Source organism: Prionailurus bengalensis, chromosome B3 (genome assembly GCF_016509475.1).
Source record: "Prionailurus bengalensis isolate Pbe53 chromosome B3, Fcat_Pben_1.1_paternal_pri, whole genome shotgun sequence".
Classification (NCBI taxonomy): domain Eukaryota; kingdom Metazoa; phylum Chordata; class Mammalia; order Carnivora; family Felidae; genus Prionailurus; species Prionailurus bengalensis.
In genome coordinates this window covers 34,666,628-34,685,467 of record NC_057355.1, presented here as the reverse complement: position 1 = coordinate 34,685,467, position 18,840 = coordinate 34,666,628, and the positions used below count along the sequence as shown (strand labels likewise).

Sequence of the window (18,840 nt, the reverse complement as noted above, 5' to 3'; positions counted from 1 at the left end):
TGAGCCGAAGTCGGACGCTCAACTGACTGAGCCACCCAGGCGCCCCTGAATAATCAACAAATAATGGGGAATTTGTTCTTTGACGTCTCGAAATACAGAGATTTCACATGGGTGTTGCTTGACTTTCATACACGAGATAGATGCTTGAAAAACTTTTAAAACACAGTGCAGAGGGAGAAAGCAATTCTAATCCACTGGTTCAATTGGGTGTTAGGCTGCAGGGCGGTCTAGGATAGCGGGCTCAGGAGCCAGCCGTGCTAGATGTCAGCCTCAGTTTCCTTGGGCAAGGGCGCTTAGCTCCCTGGGACCATCTATGAAGTCGGGGTGATAATAACACCAACTCCATAGTGTTGATCATGTACATAGAGAGCTGACACGTTGTTAGGAAATAAAGTGTTCTGACCTGGATGAGTGAACGCACTTGTGTGCCTCTCTGGAGACTGGGAGTGGAGCACGGTCTCCCCATGTCAGTTTCCAAGTGCTTAGTCATGAAACTGGATGAAATGGTCAGACTTGCTCAGACTCCCCTTTTGTCCTCTGGATTAGCTGGGGTTCAGAGTTCTTTCCCTTCCCCAACAATAAGACACAATTGCTGAGGGCCCCAACAGGGCAACTGTGATGTAGATTCGGTATAATCACCCTAGGGTCAGGTGTGAAGTAATGAGAAAGTAGGGCTCTAGATTAAGTTCCTGCCAGTGAATGCTTTACACCCTCGAGTGTGTTTAATGTGAAGCCTTACCTTGGGATGTCATCTGGGAATATTAAGCATTCTAGTGTGTCTTTAGGATTGTTTGACTCTTAGTAAGATTTCCTCTATGAAATAATGTAAAATCAATAGCAAATGCAGTACTAAGGATCTTGGAATGTAGGCTTTAAAGAAAAGGAAGAGTTTTTTTTCTTTTTTTTCTTGTTTACATTGTATACGAGGAAGTTGCAAGCCCCAGTGTAGATATAGAATCTTATGGTCTTTTATTTTTAATTTTTTAATTTTTTAATTTTATTATTTTTTAGAGAGAGAGAACACACGAGCTGGGGAGAGAGACAGAGGGAAAGAGAGAGAGAGAGAGAGAGAGAGAGAGAGAGAGAGAGAGAATCTTAAGCAGGCTCTGTGCTCAGCTCAGAGTCCAACACGGGGCTCGATCCCACAACCCTGAGATCATGACCTGAGCTGAAATGAACAGTTGGATGCTCAACTGACTAAGCCACCCAGGCGCCCGGAGAATCTCATGGTCTTTTAGAGCAGGCTAGAGATGTCAATTTTAGACATCTACTGGTACGACACGTCAGATCACTCACTATCGTAGGTTCTTGTTGGCATCCAGAAACACAGCATTGATATCGACAGTGGGATCAGGTGTTCGGCTGTGGGTCAGGGACACTGGGATTAAAGTAAGCTCTGGCTGTAAGTGGCTAAGAGTCCAGTGGGAGAGAGAGACTCCTAAATAGGTAATGACAAGTATAGAGCGTAAACACCACTGCACATGCTGGGTCGACACTCTGAAATCCCTGGACAGTGGAAATGAGCCTGGCCTGGCCTTCTGGAGAAATGCAGGCCATCCAGGTGAGGGGAGGATTTTCTGGGAGGAGGGAGTGACAGGGGTTCCCACAGGGGCTCAGGAGCCAGAAGGGGGTCTCGGGAGACCTCTTGGTGGAGCCAGAAGCTTTTCCTGTGAGCGGTGGCTTCCCCTGCGAGTTTCTCCTGAGGAGTGAAGGGGCAACATGGGGAGGTCTGGTTTATCCACAGCCCTGCGCTTTCTCAGCTATGGCTAAAAATAATGAGTGCTCAAGGAATCGAGTAAGTAGGTTTCTTCTTCGTGGAAGTTCGTCGAAGGCCAAGGCTTGGAAGCAAATGACCTGGAGTCTTGGTAAGAGTAAAACAGGGGAAGGAGGGAACCAAGGGGCAGCCCCTCTGGTGCCTGAGGGATGCAGTTAAAATCCTTCCTACTAGCTGTTTTGGGGGGTTCGTATTATTAACTGCTGATACATTAACAACCAAGACACCTATGCCCTTTGTCTGGGAGGCCTGATGTCTCTCTCCCCACCTTCTCTTCAGGGCTCTGAATTCAGCGCTTTCTCCCCAGGGAACAATGACACTCCTGCTCCTTCTGGTGAAGGGAGGCTGTAGTGAGTCAGCTGGTGCAGGGGCAGTTTCGGGGTTATGATTTCAAAGTGCTTCGCTGCCAAAGGAGACGTGATCCTGACTTTAGACAGAGTGCACTTAACGTGATGGGGAAAAACCCCTGGGGCTAAAAGCAGCTTTTAGCAAACACGGATGTGATGAGTTCTGGTATCAGTGACTCCCCAGTAAATTTCCCTAGAGTGGGACTGACTTCAGACAATGGATTTCTCCATGTGGAGTTGTTTCTGTCTCGAAGTGAGTGAAAACAAAGGGAAGATGTTGGACAAATCTCAAATATAGCTAAGCTTTTAGAATGTCTTTAGGCCAATTCTAATTCTGCCCATTTCTAGTCTCCTATTGAAGGAAAGAGGAGCGGAAAAACAACCTCCTGACTGCACTTTTAAGGAGGAACTTAGCAAACGGGCCAGGTCAAGGATTTAGAACAATTCTGTGAGGTGTAAAACTCGCCAGGAACTGTGGGGCCAGTTCCATCTAACTGGGGGCTCAACGTAAGTTTCTCTTATGAGTTTGTCACCAGCCTCCTTATCTGGGGGATATATGCTGGTGTCAGTGCTTTCTACATCATTCTCCTTTCCACCTTCTCCGACCACTTGGAATTTCCCATAGAAAGACCTCTTACTGAGGCGCCTGGGTGTCTCAGTCGGTTGAGCGTCGAACTTCGGCTCAGGTCATGATCTTACCGTTCGTGAGTTCGAGCCCCGCATTGGGCTCTGTGCTGACAGCTCAGAGCCTGGAGCCTGCTTCGGATTCTGTGTCTCCCTCTCTCTCTGCCCCTCCCCTGCTTGCACTCTCTCTCAAAAATAAATAAACATTAAAAAAAAAAGTCCTCTTACTGACCTTTTCTTGATCCATCAGTGGCCTTTCATACATATATATGAAATATGTGAATATTAAATATATTTGTTAAATATGTAAATATTTAATATAAATATTTAAGTATATGTTTCATGTAAATATATTTGAAAGATTTGAGTCACACATATATATTGAGTTGTTCACAATTGTCACTTTAATAATTATAGAAAGTAGTGCAGATACTAAGAAATAGCACAGTGGCAGAGAGAGCTATAACCTAGTCCCTCTCCCTAGATGTAATCGTAATCAATTATATTCCTCCCGCACCCCCCCGACCCTCCTCCCCCGCATTGCCCCCCGCCACATACCATGCAGAGCCCAACACGAGGCTTGAACTCACAACCCTAAGATCAAGACCTGAGCTGAGATCAAGAGTCGGATGCTTAACTGACCAAGCCACCCAGGCACCCCTCGGGTTTTTCTTTAAAACATGAAATGAGGTGTTTTGTTTTGTTCTGTTTTGCTTTTGTTTTTTTAGGTATTTTATCTTTTTATTTTTAAGTAAAGTCTTTGCCCAGTGTGGGCCTTGAACTCACAACCCTGAGATCAAGACCTGAGCTGAGATGGAATTAGATGCTTAGCCACCTGAGCCCCCCAGGTACCCCGCAGTCAGTCATTTTGAATTTTTAGTTACTAGGGTCATTCTCTTCATAAGTCTAATAGTATACTGATACCTCTGCTTGTTGATACATCAACTTCAAATTTCCTTCATCAACTCCTCACTCCAAAAGAAGGAGAAATGACCCTCTTTCCCTCCCACTGTGCTGATACCTGCTATCCACATTTTAATTTTCAATTATATATATATATATTTTAATTTTTTTCAAATTTATTTATTTTGAGAGACAGAGAGCAGAGGGACAGAGAGAGGCAGGGAAAGAATCTCAAGCAGGCTCCGTGCTATCAGCACAGAGCCCAGTGCAGGGCTCAAACTCACGAACTGCGAGATCATGACCTGAGCCGAAACCAAGAGTCAGACGCTTAACCAACCCCTCAGTTATATTTAAAAAAAAAAAAAAATTTTTTTTTAACATTTATTTATTTTTGAGAGAAAGAGACAGAACATGAACAGGAGAGGAGCAGAGAGAGAGGGAGACACAGAATCCAAAGCAGGCTCCAGGCTCCAAGCTGTCAGCACAGAGCCCGACACGGGGCTGGAACCCATGAGCAGTGAGATCATGACCTGAGCCGACGTCGGACGCTTAACCGACTGAGCCACCCAAGTGCCCCGTGTATTTTTAATTACATGTAGTATATTCACAATTTTTGTTCTCTTGATTTATCAACATTAGGGAGGATCAGTTAACTCCTTGTTTTGCAAGATTAGAAATTTAATGTCCAGTTTGCTGAACTACATGTGTTAACTGATGTAGTTTTCTCTTCTTGGCCTGTGAAATCCCTAATTATGAGGGGTTCTCCTCTGTATCCTGCGAGGTCACAGCAGTAATGACACATAGTACTAGGGCCACATTGAATATTTGCCTTTGAAGGAATTTCACCTGCTCTTCTAGCAGATAGCAGAGGGGAAGGAAGCCACTCTTATAAATGTGATCCTGAAAGTAGCAACTAGGGGGAGTAGAAGTTTTAAATGTTTAAAAAAAAAGAAAAGTTTACATTTTGCCATATACTTTCTGATTAGTTAGAAAAAAAAAAGATGTTCTTGTTTTGATCTTTTTTAAAAGTTCATTAAAAAAGAAAAATGAAATGAAAGCGTACTGAATTATTTTGAGAGAGAGAGAGAGCCAGTGCGTGAGTGAGCGAGCGGGGGAGGGTTGGAGAGAGAGGGGGAGAGAGAGAGAATCCCAAGCGGGCTCTGAGCCATCAGCACAGAGCCTGATTCGAGGCTCAGACTCATGAACCATAAGATCATGGCCTGAGCCGAAACCAAGAGTCGGATGCTTAACTGACTGAGCCACCCATGCACCCCCTCCTTTAGATCTTCTTACAGGCAGAGAGATATATACATCTAAGGAGGGAGAAATAATAAGTACTACTGGGATAAGTCTAGATTTGTATGAACGTGTATCCGGAGTACTTAAAAATATGTGGTTTTCCTGGGTGAATAAATGGGCTTAGTCACATTAACATCCGTTGGCTCTTTGAAGGAGAGGGAAACACCTTTTTCTAGGAGAACATTATGAACTTGGATGGGGGAGAAAAGGTGTTTGCGAACTAAGAAAACCTCAGGATTTGGGGGCTTTTTTTGGTTGTGTTTTTTGTTTTAAATCCAAACCCTGACCCGACTCTTTTGGACAAACCAATTTGCTGACTGTCTAGAGAGTGCTAGAAGTAGTAGCAGGTGGCAAAAGTTTTTGCGAGGTTGAATTTGTTCCAAGTGACTTGAGAAAGCAGATATGAAACATATTTGAAAAATGTGCTGGATAATTTGTAAGAAGTTTTGATCCATGGTTGTATTATTCTATTATTCTACAGCTGGAAAACAAAGCCCCTTTTGACAGCTGTGGAAAAGAAAGGGGAGTGTTTGCTCAGAACACCTACCTGTCAGGCGCTTGAAGCTTCTGGAACTGTTGGAGTCTTTTTTTTTTTTTTTTTTTTTTTAGTGTTTGTTTATTTTTGAGAGAGAGACAGAGACAGCGACTGAGTGGGGGAGGGGCAGAGAGAGAGGGAGACAGAATCCAAAGCAGGCTTCAGGCTCCGAGCTGTCAGCACAGAGCCCGACACGAGGCTTGAATCCACAAAACGTGAGATCATGACCTGAACTGACTTCAGACACTTAATGGACTGAGCCACCCAGGCGCCTCATTGCTGGAGACATCTTTGATGTCTACTTAGATTCCAGTTCAGCTAACATTTAGTGGGCATTATTATGAGCTAGAAATTTTCATGTATTACTAAGTTAATCTTTGCAAAAATCCCTGCGGGGTGGGAGTGGTTCAGGGCTTGTTATTGAAATGCAGTAATTTAGGTTTGCCCAAGTCACATGCCCAAGGTCCCTTTCTCATGGCAGTGTAGGGACACTTTCCAGATTTCTTTCTTTCGATTTCTTCACTGGGGTGATGTTAAATACATCGCATGTTGTGTGTTTGTACTGGTCTTTTGATTGAATCCAGAGCAATGCAAAGGATAAAAAAAAATGCATGTCTCACCCAGGAAGACTTCAAGGTCGTGTCCCTTGGTGCCACCTTCATTGGGGATGATGCCCTTCAGTCCTTCAGTTGACTGAGGAGCTGAAAGTAATTATCAGAAGGTGAGTATGTGGTCACCAAGAGGCCCCTTGAACGGTGAAGTTAGGTGCAGGCAGTAGTCACCTCAGATTAACCAGGGTCACTAGCAACACAGCCCGAGTTTCCATAATCCTCTTTGTAACGCATAGCAACCCTAGGCAGTTGTCGAGATGGAACTTTGGACAGGGTCTAAAATGCTTTATAAGGATTTATTATATTAAAGCACATCTTTTTCTTTTTCCCATAAGAGACCAGTGGAAACATCTCTCCCCCTTTGGGATGGAGGGAAGTCATTTGAAGGGAGGTTATCTCCCGGAGGCATTCCATGGCAATAGAGCTCTGGTCTTTGCTAGCCCCATCCTGTGATCCTGATCTCTATCTACCCGGCTTTTCCCTTGTCCCACTTTTCCGGCCTGAAGATGACAAGAATCTCTGCCCATGGAAAGGATTAGTGGCTGCGGGAAATCTGCCCAAAGCCAACTTGCTGTGTAAAATAGAGACAATTACTGATAAGGTGGGGGTGACTCAGTCTGTGGCATCAGGAAGCAACCCACTTAAAATGTAACAAATGTAAAACGATCTGTAACCGGGAAGTTTTAACTTCAGGGAGTCTGTTGAAATGAGAGGAGATCTTATACCGATAAAAGTATGACAAGTACCGACAGATGTAACCCACAAGAGATGTGAAACAGAATTTCCCTGACCCTGCTTGGTTTTCATCCTCAATCTGCAACTGCCTGATCCTTACAGCTGAGGCCCCTTCCCCAGGCCTTAGAGGCTGGATCCGACCTTGGGATCCAGGACTTCTCAGGCAAGGAGTTAAGGCCCTCTTGTCTGAGGACCCATCACAAATTAACTTTGCTGCCCACCCAGTCTTGAGGGCCACCATAGCGTGGTGGTTAATGGCGTGGGTTCTGGATCCAAAGTGTTATTCAGATACTGAATTCACCACTTGTCAGCCCTATGGCTTTGGACCGCTCACTTAACTTTTTGCTGCCTTGACTTTCTCATCTATAAAATGGGTATAATAGTTGTGAGGACTAAATGAGCTAATATACATAAACCATGCGGTGGAGTGCTTGACATTTAATAAGTGCTCAGTAAAAGTTAGCTATTCTTTTTTTTTTAATGTTTTATTTATTTATTTATTTATTTATTTATTTATTTATTTATTTATTTTGAGAGAGAGGGAGAGAGAGTCCCAAGCAGGCTCCACACTGTCAGCACAGGGCCCGATGTGGGGCTCGAACCTATGAACTGCGAGATCATGACCAGAGCTGAAATCAAAAGGGTCAGACATTCAACCGACTGAGCCACCCAGGTGCCCCAAGGTTAGCTATTCTTAACATCACTGTGACCCCAGACTTCTGTTTTGATCGTCTTTACTATAATTTCATCTCCGTAACTCACATCCACAGCTGGACCCCGTGAGCCTTGCATTTCTCTGACTTGGTCCCTCTCCTACCCTCTAATTGGCAGCTCCCCTAGCATCATGTGAGTCCCTGCTAGGGACACCCAGGGCCATGGCAGGGCACCTGGTCATCTCCTGCTGTATCTTCCCATGCTAGCCACATGCTGGATACCATAGGCAGTTTGCTGGGCTCAGCTGCCTTTGGACAACTGGAAGTGGATTTGCTGCTGCAGCACCTGACCCCCCCCCCCCCCACTGTGGGTCGGATGCCACATGAAGCCCCTTTGCCTCAGGAAGTAACTGGGCCATGCTCAGATATAAGGAACTTGTTGGTGACCTGGGACAGGGCGTCCTGAATGATCTATCACTGGTGACTATTGGCTTGGTAGATGCAAATGGACATAGTGAGAGCTTTAGTGGGACATTAAAATCTACCATAAGATTATCAACTATAAGCACATGCAAAGCTGGCAAAGGGCCAAGTGTTTGGAAGGATTCGGTAATTATACATTTTTATTACATAAACGTTACATATATATTGCAGAAAAATTAGTGCAATAAGCCAAAAGTTTTCTTTGTGAAAAGAAAAAAATCTATAACCCACCTTCCAGAGATAATGCTTTTAATCTTTCTCTGCACACACTGACACAGACACACACACAATCACTTAGCACTTTTTTTCACTTAATGGGTTGTGGACTGCTTTGCATGTCATGAAACACACATTTAGACCATCAAGTATTGAGCGATTCAGAATGATTCCACAGATGCATTGGTTCCTGGTGTAGCCTATTAGCATATTTTGCTGATGGAAGAGAAAGAGGTTAAGCAGACTGGCTAAGAGTTTGTGGTCTGTAGCTTCCAATTCTGGCAACTGCCACCAGGTTGAGTGAGGGAGGCTTCTGGCTGAAGCCTCATTGCAGAACAGCCTGGCTTTACATAGGTGTGGTTATTTGAGGAATGGGACATTGAGGCCACTTGTTCTGGTCTGTTTCCATTATGAAAAGATGCAACCCAGTAGCTAATCTCTAGTTTCTTTCTTTCTTTTTTAATGTTTATTTATTTTTTAGAGAGAGAGAGAGAGCACAAGCAGGGAAGGGGCAGAGAGACAGAGGGAGACACAGGATCTGAAGCAGGCTCCAGGCTCCGAGCTGTCAGCACAGAGCCTGACGTGGGGCTCAAACTCACGGACTGTGAGATCATGACCTGAGCCAAAGTCGGACACTTAACCGACTGAGCCACCCAGGCACCCTGAGAATCTCTAGTTTCTGATTATGGCCAGAGTGGGCGGTCAGTGCTCTGGGCTCTGTCCCTATGTCACTACGACCTCTGGGGAGCTACGCCACTTCTCCTGGCCTCAGTGTCCTCATCAAAATTAAAGGGTTGGATTTGATTGTCCCTGCTCTAACAATGTGATTGGGCATTAACTAACATGGAGTAAGATTGAGGCTTGGGTGTGGCTTTTCATTGCCACTGAGTTCTGGTACCCGGGTGGCTGAGCCAGATCTCCAAGCATATATTCCTGGCCCTTTCCCTACCCTCCCAGGGGGGCGAGGCTGAGAACCTGTATTTTTAACAACCTGCCTAGCGATTCTTTCTTGTTGCAAGGATGTCAGCTTCTCCCAAGTCACCCAACTGATCACATCCTCGTCGAGCTCTAGTTCTGGCCAAAGGGTTGTCAGAAGCATCTTAACCCCAAATCCTTCAGGGAGACAGCTGGTGTTGCTGGACGCCTACCCGCTTCCTGGCTCGGGGGCCACCAGAGGCTTGCCTTCCAGAACCCATGGAGACAGCCTTCCCCGGCCTGTCGGCTTCTCACTGATTGTCAGAGCTCAGCCCACCCTGTCTGTCCACCGGGCCCTTTTTTTCCCCACCGGTTTCTATCACGTTCTGCTTCACATGGCTTCTCGCTCCATGTGGTTTGGCTCAGGCTGCAGCAAGGTTATGACCACCCCGGGTGTTTGTACCAGCGGCCTCTCCCAACTGTCCTTTTTCAAGCAAGAGATGCTTTCCCTTCTGCCTGGTTTTATTCCTCCCTCTGTTCCCTCCTCCTCCAAAAGATCTGGCATTTCTGATACGTACAGTGCATTTCTTTAGAAATCCTTCAGGAGTTTGAGCTGCCTTATTGGCAGTTTATTCCAGAAACTTCTTATACACAGGGCTTTTAATATGTAAGGGTCCAGATTCCTTTCCCTCTGATTATTAAAACATACACACTGACCCCACACACATTTAAATTAAAAAAAAATTTTAATGTTTATTTATATTTGAGACAATGTGAGAGACAGAGTGCAAGCAGCAGAGGGGCACACAGAGGGAGACACAGAATCTGAAGCAGACTCCAGGCTCTGAGCTGTCAGAGGGGCTCGACGCGGGGCTCGAACTCATGAACCGTGAGATCATGACCTGAGCCGAAGTTGGACGCTTAACTGACTGAGCCACCCAGGCGCCCCCCCCCCACCCCCCCCACACATTTAAATAAGAATGTACTTAGGTTTTAAAAAAAGCTAGATCACACTTTATCCATGATTTGAATTAGAGACTGATCTTATTATTATATTTCACACTTGTTTATTTCATGTCACACTTTGTTCGTATTTATCATTTGTAAATAGGAAAGAAACTAGAGGGAACTGGGTATTTTCTTTGATTAGTATATCAGGATCACCTGATAATTTGATAAAATATAGATCACCGGATAATTTGATAAAATATCTCACACCAGACTTACTTACTAGCCATCCTTGGGGGAGGGACCTGGACTTTGTATTTCCCATAGATCTCTGGGTGATTCTTTTGTGTGCTAAAGGCTGGGAGCTCTGGCATTAGATCGTGGAGAGCATTTAGACCAGAATGTAGACAAGATGGGAAGGACACTGAGATGCATCTGGATGGGCACCAGACCACGTAGCCTGAAGTCCAGCCTCTGCCCTCACTGGCTGAGCGGTTCCTCTGTGCCTCAGTTTGCTCATCTGTGAAAAATCTGCAGAACTCTCCTATTGGCCTCATTGGTCACTATGAGGATTAAATGAATTAGTATGTGTAATATGTTTAAAACAGTACCTGCGCATGGTAAGGATTCTGTACAAGCTTATGTGAATATTATCCCACGAGCGGGAATGGCATGAACAAAGTCAAGCAGATGGAAATGAATGGCCCTTTTGGAGTAGGTGAGCAGACCAATTTGTCAGGAGCAGAAGGTTTCGGTTAGTGGTTTTCAAATTATGGTGCAAAAGCTTAACCTGGGGAGCTTGTTAAAATTTTAGTGTCCTTCCAAAGATTCTGATTTAGTAAACTTGGAATGAAGCCTTGAGATCTGCATTTAAAATTTTTAATGCAGGCGATCAGCACATTTTCAGAAACCCTGGTTTTGGTAGAGGACGGCTGGCATTTACAGTTGGAGAGGTCTCCTGGGGTGTGACTGGGGCCGTGAAGAGATACGGACACTAACCGCATGTTTAATATCTGCTTTATTAGGTGTGTCCAGAAAGCAGTAGAAGTATCCGGGAGGTTCAGTGTGCATCCTACAACAACAAGCCATTCATGGGCCGGTTTTATGAGTGGGAACCGTTTGCAGAAGGTAAGAATAGACACAGCCCCGGCGATAGGAATTATGCCTGTCTGTTCTCCAACACTGCTCCCTTCTGCTCAACGCTGGAAGAATTGGAGAGAGCCTCATCAGAGTGGCAGTAGGGGGCAAAGTGTGACCCCAGGACACGGGGGGAGCCCACAGGTAGTGTAGCTCAGGAGACTCGTGGACCATTATCACAGGGATGAGAGATTGATAGAAACGAGCAGCATCTGAGTGGGACCGAACAGGGTTTGAAGAACTGTGGGGAGCAAGAGGTTCAAACCAACGTCAGAGGATTGAGCGGGGACAGTTTCCCTTTCCCCCGACCCTGCTCCAGGGTTCATGTGGTGGCTTCAGAGGACATGTAGGGTTGTATTAACCAGTTGTTCGGCTTTTATGTGCAAGGAGGGCCTCACGTGCAGTTTCCAAGGATGAAACGCCATAGGCAGGCATTGGCCTTGGTTCCGAGGTTCTTGCCGTTTCAAAATGGCAGAAGATCTGATTCTGATAGAACTTGCCAATACTGCTCTAGATCCCAGGGTCACTTTTCTTAGTTGAAACCGAGGTGATGTGACATGCCCTTAGGACTGAGAAGTATTACATTCTGGGATATTTCTTCTATCACAGAGAAAGTGGACTCCTCAGAGGTGATGGGTTAAGCAAAACTTGTGAGGTTCGATACTGGCGGTCAAGTTGGCCAGAAGGGAGAGTCCAGCTGTCTTCAGTGTCTATTGCCAGCCCAAGACAGTGGCCGGGGCCCCTGGCGTTGGTCAAAACCCAGAGTACAGAGCACTGCTGCTGTGTCCAGGAGCTATGGAGAAATTGTCTTGAGAGAGGGTTGATAGCTATGCTGATTTCATTACAGAATCAGTGCCCGGGGAAGCCAGACTGTGGAAAGTCATGCTACGGTGGGGACCCTTGGGGAAGTGGGAGGGGTTATTGGGTATCGATATCTGCTCTGAAATTGGATGCAAAATTGTTTCTGTCTTTGTAGTTCTTCAGAGGGGAGTCTGTAGCTTCTCTTGGATTCTCAAGGAGGTTCCATGACCTCAAAACCGTCACGAACTAGCTTGACTAAAATATTGGGGTGGTCAGATCCAAACAGGAAGGAGGCACAGATGAAACGTACAGCCAGCTGGATGCAAATGTGAGGGTGGCCAAGAGACTGGAGGGTAAACTAGGGAAGGAAGCCTGAAGTGAAGTTTTGCTGCTGTGAATCAGAGCTTGGCTGTGACCCTTTGCATTCTGAAAAGCATTTTGTTAAATGCAATTTGGTATCCGGATTTGGATCCTGGGACAGAAAAAGGGCAAGGGCCTTGGCGGAATACCTTGTGAAATATGCATAAAGTGTATAGTTAAGGTAATAGTATCATGCTGGTGGTAATAGTGAAAAAAATTTTTTTAATGTTTACTTTATTAATTTTGAGAGGGAGAACACGAGCAGGGGAGGGACAGAGATAGAGCGGGGGGGGGGGGGGCGGGGGGGAGGGAGAGACAGAATCCCAAGCAGGCTCTGCGCTGTGGCTCCAACTCACAAACTGTGAGATCATGACCCGATCCGAAACGAAGAGTTGGACCCTTAACCAACTGAGCCACCCAGGAGCCACAGTTTCTTAGTTTTTATAAATGTACCATGGTTTTACAGGGTGTTAACATTAGGGGAAGCTGGGTGCAGAGCATACAGGAACTCCCTATATGATCTTTGCAACTATTCTGTAAATCTAAAATGATTTCAAAATAAAAACTTACTTTAAAAGGCATCGTGGTCCCAGTTAGCTAGGTCCTACATGGATTCGGATGAAGATCAAGACTAAGACTTGCTTTATATGGGGGAGGAAGAGTGCGCTGGATTGAAAAGTATCAGAACGTGAGCTTATTTGGAGATAGGGTTACTGCAGATGTAAAGGGTTGAGGTCCTACTGGAGTAGGGTGGGCTCTTAATCGAGTATGACTGATGATCTTGTAAGAGAAGAAGAAAGGACACAGGGAGAGTGGTGCTAAGTGACAACGAAGGCAGAGATTGGAGTCACGTGCCCACAAACCCAAGTAACCCCACGGGTTGCCAGCGACCACCAGAAGTTAGACGGGACAATGAAGGATCCTGGGGTAGAGCCTTCAGAGACAGCATGGCCTGCCAACGCCTTGCTTTTGGACTTCAGCCTCCAGAACTGAATTTATGAGAGTTTATTTCTGTTGTTTTAAGCCATCATGTTTGTGGTATTTGGTCATGCAACCCTAGGAAACTACTAGAAAGGAAAGAAGTAGGTTCTGGACTGATTGAGATCTACCCGCATGAGTAGATCAGAAAGTGAGGGTGGTCTGACCAGCAGCAGGAGATGCTCAGAGAAGCGAGGCACAGATCTACGGTGAGTGAGCACCTTACAGAGCTAGGTCTACCTGAGACAGTGGTTCTCAGCCTTTGCTGCTCATTAGAATCACTGAGGAGCCTTCCAGAAAGACCAAGGCCTGGGCCCCACTCCCAGAGACTGTGATTTAATTGGTCTAGAGTGCAGCCCGGGCACGGGGATTTTCTAAAGATCCCCAGTTATTCTAGTGGGTGGCTGGGGTCGAGAACCTCTAATCCAACAGGCAGGCATGATCTCAGAAGTGGTGGTGGCTCTTGCCTAAATTGAGGCAGAATCATGACTGTTTTTATACACCGTGAGATATATTCTTGCGTCAGAACATCTGTAGTTGTCCGTGAACATTTAGAGAAGGAGTAACCTGGTCTTTTGTCTGAGCCACACCCTTGCTTTATTGCTGGCTGTGGATACTAGCTGCTTTATTGTGATTAGCTGGGAGGAAAGAGAATCCCTCCAGCAGGGCTCTCTGCACTCCGTTGTTTTGCCTGGAGCTGAAGCACGGTGCTGGCCCTTCTCTGCATAGTTTGGGGTGGTCATCTGCCAGCACGGTTATCTAAGATCCCCTGACCCTGTCAGGCCCTCGATAGATTCAGGTCTAGTATCAAAAGCCCTGTGTGCTGCAAAGAACTTGAGTGCTAAGGTTTTCACGTATTACAGGTATTCCCTGTGCGTGTCTGCTGTTGTCTGGTTTATGTTTGATTCTATCTTTTCTGTTCTTTGGTTTGTCCCGCTTTGTGCTAGACTCAAAGTGTGAGGCCTGTGAGTTTTCCTTTTGTTTTTTTTTTTTAAACACTTGCTTTAACATCTGTAGTCACAGAGAGAATAGTTTGATGGCATAATAATGAGCTTCTTAAACTCATCACTTAACTTCAACAGTTATCAGCTCATGGCCAATCTTTCTTATGTACACCCTACCCTCTCTTCCCCATCCAGAATATGGGGAACTCTTTGAATTCACATTACATAGCATTATTCCTCAGTAGATATATTGATTAGGGCTCTTAGTCGAAAGGGACAGAAACCCAGTGTTTAAACCAGAAAGATATTTTGTTGCTTGTGTTACTGGGAAGTCCGAGAGGTGGACTAGATTTCAGACAGAAATGCATTCCAGCAATTCAGTAATACTAGGACCCTGCCTTTTTCTGTCTTTCTCCATTTCTTGGTTCGTTTACTTCTCCGGTGTATGAGCAGGCTTACAAGGCTTGGAGCTTGCAATCACAGTGGTAGAGACTCTCCCTCATCTAGTGTTATGGGGTGAATTGTGTCTCCATCCCCACCCCTGCAAGATATGCTGAAGCCCTATTCCTGGTACCTGTTTTCCTTATGGAAATTGGGACTTTGTAGATATAATGAAGCTGCAAGGGAGAGGTCATGCTGGAGTAGGGTGAGTCCTTTTTCCAATATGATTGGTGCCCTTATAAAAAGAAGAACCCATGTGAAGCCACAGGCACAGACACAGAGAGAAGACAGCCATGTGATGACTGAGGCAGAGATTAAAACAAGCCAAGGAACCAAGAAACATCAAGGATTGCCAACAACTACCAGAAACCGGGGAGAGGCATGGAAAGATTCTTCCCCAGAGACTCTGGGGGGAGCACGGCCCTGCCCACACCTTGATTCCTGGACTCCAGAACCGTGAGGGAATGATAAACTTGATGTTTTAAGCCACCCAGTTCGCCGTGATATGTTATGGAGGCCTAGGAAACAGACACACCTAGTGACTGTTTCGGTCTCATGAGTTTGGGGGCTGGGGGTCCTCGGGCTGGCTCAGGTCGTGTGATCAGCTCTTGGTGAGAGGCCCACATCACAGGAGGCACAGGCAGGGGAGTGGGGATCGGGACGCAGAAAAACAGACTCACTAAAAATCGTTACGGGCTTCTTGACTATAAGCTGTGAGATTTTAAATGAACCACTTCGAATCGTGGTGTTTCACAAAGTCCAGGAAAATGCCGAATGGCAGCAGATTTAAAAAAATCAGCTGTCTTCTACAGCGTGTTACCCTATCTAGAAGATTCAACGTTCTTTGAAAATATTTACTGACGTTACTATGTCTCCGGTGCCCAGAGGAGGAGGAGCCCATGGTCCCCGAAATTGCATTTACTTTGGCTTTGCTTAAATATTTCTTTCTGCTGCTAAGATTGTTTTCTTGGTTTTGTCCTTCTTCCTCTTAAATGACTCCCAGGCTGACCTGTGGGAGGAAGATGCCGTTAATGCTTCTGCAGGGTGTTCAGACTTTGTGGCTGGATTTTGCATTGGGCTCTTGGTTTTGTTTGGATGTCTACTGCTGTTCGCCTGTACCTGCTTAGGGAAACAGCTGTACTCACTCAGTCCAATGCCACATAGCATAGTAAAAGCAGAGTACTCTCTGATAAACACATTAATTTCACCACATGGCTCCTCTTAGCCCTTTAATCACATTTCCTGGATATGGCGATCTGTCCTTAGATAATGCCTCTAGGAATTTTTCGCGTAGCCCTGGACCTAACATCGTAAAGACAATGGAGGCAGAGTTAGGGTGCCCATGTGTCCTTGTGCGCCCAGGACAGGAAAGATTTGTACCCGTCGCCCAGTCCCCTTTCACCCTCAGAACCATTTTGGACAATAAATGATGCTGTCAGTGCAGCTAGCGGGGGACACGTCAATAGGAAGACTCTTGTGTAGATGCTGACATTGGGGAATATGGCACCTGTATCATGCCTACGGCGCTGGGACTGGGCAGCACTAGGCTCTAGAGGTTTGCTGTGTCACCGTGGGCTACCCAACAGTAGGTATCAGTCTTAATCCACAAATCAGGGGACAGCTTTGTGTTTGGGTAGCTTAAGTGCATTCTGTGGCCCCGAGGGGTGAACTAAAACAGAGTGGAAATCTAAAGGCTGGAGGCGAGGCTGAGTTAGAAGTTGGAGGTTGCCAGCTGGCCGCATGAACGAGGCCGCTATATCTGTCAGTAGTGACTAGGTTATGTTTCAGTAACAAACAACTGCCTAGTACTAATGACTTCGCCAACCAAAGTTTGTCTCTTGCTCATGCTCCATGTGTAATGTAGTGTGTGCTCTGTTCATCTGGGGAGCCAGGCTGGTAGAAGCTGCCCGTCTTCTTAGGTTCCCACTGAGGCGGAGAAAGGGAACAAGTGAATCACACATGGATTCTTAAAGCTTCTGCCAGAAGTGATCAGTGTTGTTTCTGCTCACATCTCGTTGGCCAAGGCACATTGCATGTCACACTTAACTTCAAGGGCAGCAGGGAGATGCCATGCCACTGTGTGCTCAAAAGGGGAGAAATGGAGTATCTGTGACCCACCCCGAGGACTAGCACAGGCAGAAAGCTCCGACAAAATTCCCCAGATGCCTTCCTTAGACATTCAGATGACTTCGATTAGGCTGCTTGCAAGAACAGTAGATTTTGCTCCAGGGAATATTAAAGGTGCCACACAGCGTCTAATAGCCACAGGCCACCAGCCATTTAGATCAAGTTCTTTCGCTTGATTAAAGCTCTGAGGCGCAGAGCTGGAACACTGATGCCCAGGTGCCCAGGTGTGTGGCTGGTTCCTCCACCGGTCCAGCAGTCTGCCCTGGCATGGACACCATGTTCGGGCATGGGGCAAGGGCTGCCAGATTAAAGCACCCACGGTGTTATCAAAACCCGTGGGACGTGAAACTATAGTACGTTCGTACAGTGGAGTATTACTCAGCGGTAAAAAAAAGAACACCCTACTGATCTGTATAAAAACCTGGGTGAATCTCAGAAACATTATGTTGACCAAAATAAGCCAGATGCAAGAGTACATTCTGTCTGATTCCATTTACATGATGTTCTAGAACAGGAAAAATTAGGCTCTGGTGATAGAAATCAGACCAGTGTTTGGCTGTGGGAGTGGGGAAAGGTCAGCTGGAAAGGGACATAATGGAACTTTCTAGAGTGATGGCAAAGTTCTGTATGACGTTTCACATGGTTGTTACACAGGTGTGTACAGTTGTCAAAGCCCAGTGAACTGTACACTCATGGTTTGTGCATTTTATTATATAAAAATAATACTTAACAAAAGCCCATTATTCTCTTTCCCCTTTTCTGTTTCTGTCTGTCCAGTTCCTGAAGGTGACATTTAGAGGCAGTATAAATTTCACCATTGTAGAATTATTCTAAGACTTGCTAGTTCCTTTCTTTCTCATTTTATTTTACTTACTCTTTCTTACTGACCGTGAAGGAACAAGAGAATTTTAGGGAGAATGAACTCCTATGCATAGTGTCACTTTTAGAATCATCTAGAATCATAGGGCTTTGTTGGGCCTAGAAATCCTCAGGTCCAGAAGCTGGACATCTGTATTAGTTGACATTCATTTTGCGCAAGCAATAGATACTGATTTTGGCTAAGTCACAACAAAAGGGTTTTATTGGAACGTATCCAGTAGGTCAGAGAGTCGACGGGAAGTGTGCAGAAACAGACTTGGTGAAGGACAGAAATTGAGGAAGCTCTGGAGGTCCAGGTGGACAGAATTGACGATCTTCCTTGTATTCTACTGCTGTAATGGGTAAGATCCAACAGGCTTCTCTACCCAAGTTTCAAAGCCCTGGAAACAAGTAAGAGCTCCATTAGCTCGGTGTAGGCCATACGCCTACCCCTTGGCCTGAGGGGTGAGGGGTGGGTCCCCCAGTTGACATTCCCACCAAGACTTTACACAGCAGACAAGAATTAATTCCTAAAAAGGAAATTCAGATGCTGAACCAAAAGAATGGAGAGTGGATCTTGAATGGCCCCAACCAGTGTCCATAACAGAAACTCAAGACAAATCAGGCTGCCCACTTGGCTTGTCATTTCTCTCTCATTCTCGTCTCTCATTTCATCCAGAGGCACACAGTGTTTCTTAATACCTTTGAGGGGTTATTGGGATTAGAATATAACATATGGGTATCCCTCTTTCATTCTTTCTGTTTACATTTCTGAAGATTGCTACCGATAGGCTTCCTTATATGTGTATGACCCGTAACTGTGTGGATCCTCTTTGCTCCTAGACATTCTGGTAGCATAATTCAAGTTGACTAAGGAGCATTTATACAGGGTCATGGGAAAGAGGCTGGGGTTCTGTGGTGCCCTTTACCACGCCCACTGCATCCTGTGTCAGGGATGATCTCAGGGAGAAATGAAGGGGAGTAATGGCTGTGATCCTCCTACCCCCAATTTGCATAGTCCAGGTCACTGGGCTAGCCCTCCCTCTCCCCGCTGGGATTATGTATGCGATGTGCCTCTGGAACTTGCCCCTGGCTAGTTCTTGAATCCACACTGTGTTTCTCTCTGTCTGAAGAGTCAGGAGAATGTAGGA

General features: G+C 45.8%; 1 protein-coding gene across 1 annotated transcript in view; it reads left to right on the top strand.

Annotated features, from left to right (window-relative positions):
* The window catches only part of THSD4 (thrombospondin type 1 domain containing 4), a 576,363-nt gene that overhangs the window by 117,272 nt on the left and 440,251 nt on the right, over nt 1–18,840 (top strand). The window contains exon 6 of the mRNA XM_043554015.1: nt 11,069–11,171. Within this exon, the coding sequence (XP_043409950.1) occupies nt 11,069–11,171 (103 nt within the window). The remainder of the gene's footprint in view (nt 1–11,068; nt 11,172–18,840) is intronic.